The 11,316-nt window shown below is 44.3% G+C and overlaps 1 protein-coding gene across 1 annotated transcript; it reads right to left on the bottom strand.

Moving 5' to 3' along the window:
- Window positions 1-497: 497 nt before the first annotated feature.
- LOC107215857 (E3 ubiquitin-protein ligase Topors-like) lies at window positions 498-2,603 on the bottom strand. The gene is made up of 2 exons (XM_015652213.2): window positions 2,574-2,603; window positions 498-1,928 (listed from the first exon to the last, which is right to left on the bottom strand). The coding sequence occupies exons 1-2, from the start codon at window positions 2,601-2,603 to the stop codon at window positions 513-515; spliced, it is 1,446 nt and encodes a 481-aa protein (XP_015507699.1). The 3' UTR covers window positions 498-512.
- Between the last annotated feature and the right edge of the window lie 8,713 nt (window positions 2,604-11,316).

Raw genomic sequence — 11,316 nt, 5'->3', positions numbered from 1 at the left:
AACCACACCTCTGCCTTTAGAAGAGACACTTTCCAGTGGCTTAGACTTGCTTGCTGAGCTGATGTTCCAGGCTGCACTGTCTGCCAGATTAGGCAACTTGATTTTGAACAATGAGATCTAGTCATGCAGTGAGGAGATAAACTCACATCCGTTATAACACCTTTTGAGGCAACTCATTAAATCAGTCTGACTGTGAAGTCCAGCACACCTGATGGCATTAATCTAATATCTCATCAACCTGGCCCTGAGGTTATCAGTGGACAGCTGTAATTACAATTGATTGAAAAGACATTTTCACAGAGGAGCTTCCGTTTCCTGGAATTCAGGCATTTCTGAGTATTTTTCGTGCATTGCCCAGTCCAGTCATTCCAGTCTTGTTATCTCCTGGCAGGCATACATAGCTTTTTAGTAACTTAAAATCAAGGTATGAAATTGGCAATACTCTGATGACAGGCAAGCTTTAAAGTTAAGCTCTAAAGACAAGCTCACATGGTCTTTTAGTTTCACTGTATCTATCTTCTGCAACTTCCTACATCTTTCCTGTATGGTGGGGAATGAGGTGAGAAGCTCCTGCTTGGTTCACTGTCACTCCAGCTGTGACACTGGACTGGTAGCTGTTTCTTGACATCTTCCCTTTTCTCTTCCTTGATGGACTCCTCAGAGTCAGAGGACAGCTCAACCACTTCTGGGGTTCTCTCAGCTAATGGCTTAACATACCCAACAATGACACAATTGTCGGAGGAAGAGCCACTGTCGTTTGAGTCAGCATTAGCCTGTAAGCCAGTTTGCAGTTTGGTTCTCCGACTCCCTGAAGCAGAGTCCTCATCAGAACTTTCTGAGGACTCCAGAGGAGAAGCTATGGTTGCACGAACCTCTTCTGAAATGGAATAGGAAGGCCCTGGAGTTTCATCATCCCAGGGGGCCTGGCCAAGACCAGGTACAGACAGACTATTATCTGGCCCTTGTGGGTACACCACATCTGGAGATATTGTAATAATCGAGGAGTCTGAGTGGCTTCCTTCCTCGTATGATGGTGCAGGACAGTCATAATTGGCATGCTGGTCATATGCTTCTAAGTTAAAAGGACAACGAGCAAAACTGATGAATTCATGCAGGAAGTGTTCTGTCCGATTCAGCAAAAATGGCTTTAAATCATCAGCAAAGGCCTGGCTTTCCAGATCGTACCTAGTTACATTACTCATGATTATGTGCTGCACAATATTGATCAGAGATCCGTGGGCACCAAACAGGACTGTAAGTTCTCTCTTCAGCCAAGGAACCAAGCGGTGCAGGCAAGCAGGGTTGCGGCGGAAGAACTCTGCCGAAATCTCTCGATAGCGGCCACCGTCCTGAATGCTGCGGATGCGCACGCCAGTGCGGTACAGAGCCCTGCGGAAGCTGATCATGTCCTCCTCCTGGATCTGTCGCAGAGATCTGCCCTCTGCGCTGGCCTTTCTCCTTGAGGCCAGCCTCCTGATCATCTGCTGAATCTCTCTGTGTCTCCGGCGCGTCGGCTCACTCGACAACCCTTCAAACAGCATCCCGTTATCTGGAGGGGACAGCATCCGCCGGGAAGGGGAACTGCGCGCGCGGCGCTCCCGCGTTAAGGTAGTGCGATAACGAAACCTCCGGCCATCAGGGCTGGCAAAGGAGCTGGTTTCTAAAGGGCTGAGCACGTACTCCTTGAAGTCATCTTCAGCACGAATCGTATGGAAAATGGAAAAAAAGGGTTGCTTGCAGAGTGGGCATTCTGCTTTGTTTTTTGACCATTCCTGCACACAGCGGAAGCAGAACCTGTGCAAGCAGCGATCTAGATATGCAACGTTGTCAAATCTATCCAGGCAGATGGGGCATTTGGAGTCGGGAGATGCATCTGTCGGCAGCTTACTGGTGCTGGCTTTTGGTGAAAAATTGCTTTCTTCTGTAATCTCTCAGCTAACAGAAAGCACCTAGTACCTCCCACATTTTAGGATTACCATTTGGCTAGTCAGGTCATTCCTGCCGCAAAGTACCTTGGAGTATGAGTCACATCCTGACCTGTGAAGGAGGGGCTGAGTTTACTCACTAAGATCAGGAGTTTTTCGAAGCAGATGATCTGTGTGCATCTCCTGTCTCTGCTCTTGGCTCTTAGCCAAAGGGTGCCCACAGGGTCCCAACTTGCAGTAGAGATTTGAGGGTCTTACTTTTTTTTTTCCTTTCCTTCAGTTCCCTGCAGTCTCAAGGACTGGTCTTAAGCAGCCATCTCATTTTGATATGAGCTGCAGGCAGCTGTTGGATGGCAGCATTGCTCACTAATATGTGAATGGGAATTGAGTCAGAAACTCAGAAATAAAAGGTTTAGCTTCCACAACTGCTTCTTTAAGCCACACAGTTCTCACAATCTAGTGAGCTATTTTACTTTATAAAATAATCATGTTCTAAGGGAAAAAAATAAAATTTGCTTTAAATGAAAATTAATTTTTATCGTCTAAGCAATAACACAGACTCAGTCTCCTGGACATGAAAGAACATATACAGTCTAAACCAGTATCATAATTGAAAAGATCAAGTATGTACACCGTGTAGTTACTTACCAAAGAGACTGAGTATTTGCAAAATTGCATGCCCCTCTTAGGAGTTCCCTGGGTAACAATTGAAAGGGAAGATAGAAAAAAAATTAGCATGATCTGCCTTTATTTCTGAACATGGAATAATATTTAATATTCCCTGGCACAGGCTCTCCTATGCAAAGCCTCCAAGCTCTGAAATGCATTGCCTTCTACCAGTCAGCTGTACATCCTCCCATCATTCCTCACGCTCCTGCAGGGATGCACATCCACTGGCCAAACAGTGCCCACATTAGCAACCTGACGCCTTAAATACACTCAATGCCTTCCCTCTGGTTAGCTGATGGCAAAGAATCAAGTTAAACTGGAAAGGTCAAGTGGAAATCACTGAAGAGAGTGAGCCATATTGCAAACACAAAGTGAGCAATGAGTTCTCAAGCTATGTGAGAACTGGGTCAAAAAGGGCCTGAAACAGAAGCTGTTAAGCAAAGGAAGAAACCAAAGTTGTTATTTCAAAGATGGTCCATGTGGCAATCTTGTTCTGTGGCCAGGATCTGCTTTGCTTTTGGCTCTGCTCAAGACTGAAGGCAGTGTAGAACTGTAAGACAGCAGAGACTGTATAAAGCAGATGCAAGCTGCATTAGGAGCAGCAGCCATTACAAAAGCAGAAAGGTGAGCTGGAAAAAGCAAAACCAACAATCCTGATAAAGGGAAGAAATTATATCACATGCTTTTACAGATAGGCAAGGACAGCATTGAAAACCTTTCACACTCACTAATAGGGAAAACCACATATACAGAACTTTTAACCTTCAAAGGATTTCATGCATATTGTTCTCTTAGGTCACAATGTCTAAGCTTCCAGACTGTCCACACAGTGACTAACTCCAGTGCCTCAAAAGAAGAGCAGTAAAACCAGCAGTGACTCCATCCTTCTGAGAGAAGGATACTAGCAAGACAGTTCTTACAAGAATCCCTGTAATACACTTTGGTAGGTATTTCAAAACTGACAAAGGTGTTGCTTTGTGATCCTGGGCAGCTTCTGGTCCTTCATTGCAATGTAATGATAGCACTGAATGTAGAAACAGGAACCTTGGAAAAAGAGATGCATGGCAGGTGTGAACACTACTAAGATAACCTATGCTTTCACTTGTAAAAAGTCAGAAAAAGCATTCCAACCCAAGACTGCAGAAACTGGTGTAAGACAATAGCAGAATCCTGCACTGAAAAATTTAACTGGGAATTTGTATGGAAATTCACTAGAAGCCTTAGCCAGTTACCCTCAAATTATTTGTTCTTGTGTCTCTGAAAAAAACTGCCAACACTGTGAACAGGGACTGAAGTGACATACTACTATAACAGCAGCTCCTTATAGAGGATGAGCCAGGTCAAGTTGAGACCATAAGGGAGAGAATAACAAAGTTAATTCACATCCTCTCTTGCTTCCATGACAGCTGAGCCCTGCACACAGAAGGGCTTTTGGGGCTCCCTCCTCTGCTCCTTGTATGCAGTGGAAATGCTGCTTTTATTGTATGCCACATCATTATGTTGCAGCTGGAGAAAGAAAAAAAAACAAGCTCTTTTTGTACTTGCCTATAAACGGTCAGGTCATGAAATAAATAAATAGCAGCAAATTATGAGACCCATTCAAACTGCAGCTCTGCAAGCACAGAGTATTCCCAGGTAAGCAGCCACTTGTCCATTTAATTATCTTCCTTTTTTTTTTTTTTTTTAAATTAAACATACTTTAGACATATAAACAGCCAATATGGAAAAGCCTGATTTTCAGAGCCCCCGCATGCTCTGTAAATGTGGCAAGTTCTCAGAGTCAGGCGGATGCTGCACATTTAAATTACATAAGCAACTTCCACTAGAAAATATATAAAATGTTGAAATCTGATACTATGCCTTATGTTCCTCTGTTTCAGAGTACAAAAGTTAAGAACTGCTGCAAACCCCCCAAAGGTTTTCAGTCACAAAGGTACAATCTACATGCTTTGAGCTTTAGATATTTGAGGAGCCTTTTAAGATGAAACTTGGTGATTTGAGAAGGTTTAAAGGTTCATTTTTTTATTTAATTTGTTAAATTTTAGCATTCCTGGAGTGTGGAAAGTTAGGTGTCCAGCGGGATTCTACAGTTTTTAAGACTTTTTTTTTCTTTTTTTTTAATTCTGAGGTAAAATAACTTATCTTGATAATCACAAAAAGGCAGTTTACAAATATAATCACGTGTGCTTTCCTTTACATGGACACGTGATTAAACTGGCTGCCAGCAAAACAGCTGCTAAATGCTAGGAAGGTTTGCAATCAGCCTGAAATATAAAAATCTACACCCTCTCCATCCAAATTTACATGGCATAGTACTACATAAAGAGATAACATAAACACTGAGCAGAAAGCAACCACATGAAATAAATGCAGCAAATATTTGCTTATCCAGCCACTAAAAAAGGAAAATGCAACCTAGACTGACAAAAATGGAGAGTCCTTGTTTTTCATATGATACAAGCTGTTATCATACTCTTGCTTAAAAAGCCATGTGAACAAGTTGAAGTTACAGTGTGGTGGAAGGAGAGCACAAGCACAGTCATGCTGTGCCACATCTTATTCGTTGTGTTTTAAAGAAAACTTAGCTCATTTCTTGCAGCACTTGTGAAAGCAGGACAAAAAATAGATGAGGGTGGGGCAAGAAGAGAATTTGAAATACAGAAACAGAGCAAATCTCCATTCTCTTTTTCAAGTTTCAAAGGCATCCTTGTTTCCATATGTATATCTGAAAATTGAAAGTGCAAATTTACTTCAACCCTTTTGGATGTGATACTGTACGAATTTGTAATGGACTTACAATCTGAAAAGATACAACCTGGAGCCCAAGCCATCTCTGAAGCACCAGCAAAACAAAACCTGTGCAGGATACAGCAGCCAAGATCAGTACATAGCAGCAGGTCAGCCCCTCAGCTTGGTCTGAGCTGCTTGTACTTCACAGACCATAAAAATAGAAAGTGTCAGGTTTTTAAGAAAGCACCAGCATTCCATAGTGCTGCAGGTTAATGATATTCTGTTAAAGCCATATGGATCACTGTCATGCAGACACTAAGGAGGAAGGAGAAGGGGACAGGGTGATGAAGAAAACTGAGACAAGAGAATGGGAAAGCTGAGCAAGAGAAGCTGCATCTCCCCTGGTCTCTGTTGCTATCACACAGTCAGGAGGTCATCCTGAATATGGAAATTTAATATGCTGTCCTGGTCTAGGGAAAATTTTGGAGAAAACCTCTGAATGGGGTCCCTCCAGAAAGCAAATTCAAGCGGCCCCTCCCTCAACTGGTTCGGGAAAATATTTCCTTAGAGAAAAGTGGAAAAAACCTGTTTATTTAATAGAAATTGAGTAATGTTAAACAATAAAACCTCTTGCTGTTCAAAGAGATGGCACATCCAGGAAAGTCCTTGTTGTGGGGTGTAGCTGGGCTCGCTCAGTCTCTAATCAGTCCCTCTGATGCTGGAAAGTGCCGAGGCCCAGGTCTTGATGGACCACAGGTGTGAGATCCCGGTATGTGTCTGGGTTTTCAGTCCAGAGCAGGTTTGAAAAGATCCAAGAAAAATAAAACCAGTCCATGGAACTTCTCTGCCTCAACTAGCTTAAACTAACCAAAAGCAAAGGAAAGCTCTGTCCTGCTGTCTGTCCGTGCTGCACACACCACAGTCACATCCATTGATGTGGGTGATGTCCAAGGATGTGGGGGAGTGATGTTTTTCCTCAACACAAACTGCAGCTTTTTCTTCCCCCACTTCCCTCTCAAAGCCAGTCTTAAATGTGCAGAACTTAATATGTAACATAAACCAGGTGACTGGGGATACAGACATCATAAAGTCACCCCATGACATATGCCCACTCCCTGGGCCCAGGTAGAAACACTGGTTCCAATGTCTGCTCCTCACAGAGATTCCCAATCTAGCACAAGGTAAAAAGCAAATTAGGATCTGGCTGAGAATCCTATAATCCAAAACTACTCCCTCAGATATTCCTTTGGACACCAGCCAACTTTTGTGCCTGATGCCAGACTCTAGGTAATGCAGCATCAGCCCCTTATGGCCTGAAAATTGAAAGTGCAAATTTACTTCTACCCTTTTAGATATGATATTGTACAAATTTTTAATGGGCTCACCGTCTGAAGAGACACAACCTGGAGCCCAAGCCATCTCTGTAGCACCAGCAGAACAAAACCTGTGCAGGGATACAGCAGCCAAGATCAGTTCATAGCAGCAGGTGAGAGAAAGGTGGGAGAGAAAGACCCCAGTTGCTGCCTGTGCTGGTGTGGGTGCTGTGTGGGGAGGAGGCCAGCAGGCATAGCTTTGCAGCCTGCCTTGAACCAGAGGCATATCCATACAGAGGCACCAGGGTCTGACAGCACTTCAGGTGAGACACTCCTCTAAAAAGGCTCCAGGTTACGTGCAAAACCTAGTCATCATTTATGCAGGCATCTAAGAATGAGGAGAAGAGGATGGTCTGTGTGCTGGTTTTGGCTTGGATAGCCAAAACTTTCTTCACAGTGGAAGGTATGGGGCTTTGTTTTGGATTTGTGATAAACACAGCTTGATAGCACAGGAATGTTTTTGTTACTGCTGAACAGTGCTTGCACAGAGCCAAGGCCTTTGCTGCTCCTCACCTACCCCACCAGTGAGGAGGCTGAAGGAAGGAGGCTGCACAAGGAATTGTGAGGGGACACAACTGACCTAAGGAATATCCCAGTCCCATACCTTATAGTGCCATGCTTAGCACACAAATCTGGGGGGGGGAAGAGGAAGGAAAGGGAGTTGAGATTCATGGCGTTAGTCTTCCCAAGTCATCCTTACACATGATGTAAGCATGATGAGCAGCATCTCCCTGATCTTCTGGAGATGGGTGAACACTTGCCTGCCTGTGGGAAGCAAAGAATGATTTCCTTGATTTGCTCCACTTCTTTAACTGTGATTCCTACTTTCTGTAGGAGTTAAACTGTCTTCATCTCAACGCAGGTGTCCCTGCCATAGAACGGGAGGAGGATTCTTGAGATGGATTTCTTGGACGAAAATAAAGTGTAAACGAAGCAGTATTATATCTGAGATCTGTTTATCGATAAAGAAGGTATCTGTCCCGCTGGGGTACTCCTACCCAAGAGAGCAGAGATGGAAAAAGCGAGGAAGAAGCAGAAGACGGGGCCAGGTCGCTGCGCCCGCTGAGGGTCAGCCGAGCGGCCGGAGCTCGGCAGCTGCGAGCAGCTCAAGGCTGCGCGGCTCCCGCAGCGTCCGGGAGCGATTCCCGAGCGGCGGCGGCGGCGGCGGCAGCAGCGCGTCCCCGGCGCGGGCGAGCGAGCAGCGGGGCTGGGGCACGGCGGCAGCCGGGGCGGCGGTGTCGGTGCGGGCCGGCTGCGGGCAGCCCCGGGCAGGGAAGCTCCGCAGCGCTGGGATGCGGCGGCACGGGCTGCCGCGGGGATGCGGCGCGGACAGGGAGCGGCACCGCGGGCAGGGAGAGGCCGGGGGCGAGGAGGGCCGAGCCGACATCCCTCCGAGAAACTAAAGCACGGTGACCTGGGCTGTGTGGCAGTTAATTGCTCTTGTGTGTTACGGCTCCTCCCGGAGCCCGATTTCCCAGGCATCCGGGCACCTGCCCCACCGGCAGGTCGGGTCACTCGCAGCCCGGTCGTGGAAGCTTTCCGTGCCCTGCTCGGCTCCCAACACGTGTACAGCCCTTACAGTAATTTTCCACCTCACTTATAACACATGTTGACGCATAAATAAAAATCAAATTGGTCCCTTTCTGGTATGTGAATTTATGATTCAAAAGGAACCACATAGTGATACAGAAATACCAAATAATGAATAGCAACCCTGCAAGGATTTTAGTTTGGTGCTTGTTTGTAGCTAAAGCTGAATTCATTTGCGTTACCTGGACGGTCAGCACATGTGTTTGTATGTGAACAGTCACCTTGAAGTCACTGCGAGCAACTATCACAGTCATGGGAAGCTTCATGTCTAACACGGATCTTAAGCCTACTCCAGATGTTTACAGAGAGCTTGATATTTAAAATTTCATGCTTTTATTTATTTTGATGGGTTTATTTGCCCCAAGTCAGGTGAATAATTTGTATGGGTTTTGAATTTATTCTTCTAAAGAAAGGAAAAGGGGAAGGAATTGAAAAGGAGAGTGTGGGACAAATTTCTCTTTCTTGCAATAAGCACTTCTACCTGCTGCAAAATGTATTGTCTACCCACAGTTACATCTGAAAAGTGACAATAGAGAACACAGAATGTGTTTTCCTGTGTTTGAGAGCCTTTGTAGCAATGTGGAGTGACAGCAGGATGACTGCAGCTGATGAAAAAAATATATGATTATCAAGCTGCATAACCAGCAAATTATTTCACTTGTTTGGGTTTAAATTCTTTTTCCTTTTGTGATTTAATGCTGGCACTGAGCTTTTGGTTCACAATAAAAAACAAAATATGGCCCTAATTACAGTTCATCATGTTTGTAATTTTTAAGTGATTACTTTGCTGCTTGAATCAGTGCAACGATAAAGTCAAAATACCATTTATATCATTTGCAATGGAGAACTGTGAAAACCACTCTACCAAAAAAGAGTTTGTTGAGTAAAAATCTGTTGTCTTAATGACTGTAATCAGTAACACACGTAGTGTGAACAAAGTAAATGCTGTCTCTGTCTACTGGTCATGTTGTGCTCTTAGCTGCTGCAATTATTTCAAAATGAGTGGAAGAAAATGCCTTTTCCTCTTCCTTAGAGTGACTGTTGTCCTTCTGTTCTTAAGTGTGATGTGTGCCACAGAGGAAGGAACTAAATTAACTTACTGTCTATCTTTTTCCATCTCTCCAAGTCCAGAAATCACTTTTAGAGCAATCCTGAATAGCCACACATCTGTACCCAGTTGAAAGATTATTATGACATTATTATTATTAGAAATCACTGCAGCAACAACTTGCCAAATGAACCGTTAAAAGCAAGCCAGACTCACTGAACCACAGTAAAATCGATTAACGGCTGCTTGGGGCAACATATGGTCTTTGAAGGTCTTTATCTTTTTAACCATTTGTCTCTTCCAGTGCTCGTGGCAGAGCCCTCCACCTCTCCTTCATTTGAATTTAAAGAGCCATTTCAAAACCTGTAACTTCCTCTTTGTGATAAGCTCATGTAGTGGTGTGTCACAGTTCAACTGGACCTCTACTAACATGTGGAAATTTGAATTAAAGGGAGGAAACGGCTTTTACTATAATAGAAAACGGTGTGTTCTTTATGCTTTGGGAACTTCACTTGAGCCTTCCTGGCTGTTGCTTTGTCCTGTGCCCTGAGCACCCCTTTTGTGGTTGTTGTTTTTGAGTCTGAAGTTTCAGAGATGATAAAGAATTTTTTCTTCAGATGACAAAAACACAATTCCCATAAACAGTCTCCACAGTTAGAGCCCACTGTGCAAACCCTGAGCAGCAGCTTGCCCGTGCCTTAGAGCATGTGCCAACACTGCCGTCTAGCTTCCACAAGGCTTTGTGAACTTTTGCTTCTTGGTTGCTTGTGTTCATGTGTTAACACAGCTTTGTCAAGCCTCTCTTGGCGAGTCAAGGTCCTGTAGTATTGACTTCTGTTTGAAAACACAGAATCATTTGTGGTCACAGCACAAGATGAGAGATGGAAGACTGCAGCAATGAACAGCAGAGGAGATCTGAAGTGGTAGTGTATCAAGAAAGCTCACTGTCTGTGTTTGCAGATAGGGAAATTAAACCCATCTGTCCAAACTCTTACAAGATACCTGGCAGCACAACAAGGCAGAAAAAACAATTCCAGGTCTGTTCAGTATTTCTAATGACAAAGCATTTGCAATGTCACTGAACAGGGTCTCCTGACATATCACCCCCTGATATGTCCTTTGGGCTCAGTGTTGAATGTGTGTGTGTGTGTGTGTGTCTCTCTCCCTTATCCTTCCGTGTCTCATACCACAAATACAACGTTTTTATTCTTTCCCCACAGCAGCTGTAGTTTTTTTGCTTCTCGGTCTATGGTGACCTGGAGCTACTTGTCTGAAGTAGTTTGAAGTACTGTGTTTAGGTTTTATATGCATCTTTTTTCTTGTCATCTTGGGATTTTAAAAGTTTGCATGGTTTCCATTTACCATGAACTTGTAGTTGTTTACCAAAATCTGTATTTATATAGCCTTTAGGTTACAGATGGTACTGCATAAATAATAAAGAAGATAATGAAAGCATATAATTTTTTTTAAAGAGGCAGAAAGTTCTGTTAGGGCTCTAGAAATCGCACAATTCCTCCATTTTCAAACAGCATGTAATGCAAGAATGAAGCAATTATGTTTGAGTTTTCTGTGTGGTGTAACCACTTCCCTGGGTGTTCCAATGCCTGACCATGCTTTCAGTGAAGAAATCCATTCTTGGCACAACTTGAGGCTATGTCCTCTCCTCCTGTCAGTAGCAGCCTGGGAAAACAGGCTGATCCCCACTTTTAGGTGGTTGTAGAGAGTAGTGAGGTCACCCCTGAGCCTCCTTTTCTGCAGGCTAAAAATCCCATGTCCCTCAGCTTCTCCTATAGAACTTTATACGCTCTCCACCAGCTGTATTCCCCTTCTCTGGACACTCTTCAGCACTTCAGTGTATTTCTTGCAGTGAGGGACCCAGAACTGGACATAGGACTTGAGATGTGGTTCACTAAGTACAGGGGCATGGTCACTGTCCTGCTCCTGCTGGCCACACTAATTCTGGTACAGGCCAGGATGCCAT

This window comes from Parus major, chromosome Z, assembly GCF_001522545.3.
Source record: "Parus major isolate Abel chromosome Z, Parus_major1.1, whole genome shotgun sequence".
Taxonomy (NCBI): Eukaryota; Metazoa; Chordata; class Aves; order Passeriformes; family Paridae; genus Parus; species Parus major.
The sequence above is the reverse complement of the archived record's forward strand: the minus strand, read 5'-3'. Positions and strand labels throughout refer to the sequence as shown.

Coding starts and splice junctions, on each gene's coding strand:
- LOC107215857 (XM_015652213.2), bottom strand. CDS start 2,603: ATGCAATTTTGCAAATACTCAGTCTCTTTG. Junction 1,929..2,573: donor GCAAATACTCAGTCTCTTTG/GTAAGTAACTAC, acceptor GTTAGCTGAGAG/ATTACAGAAGAAAGCAATTT.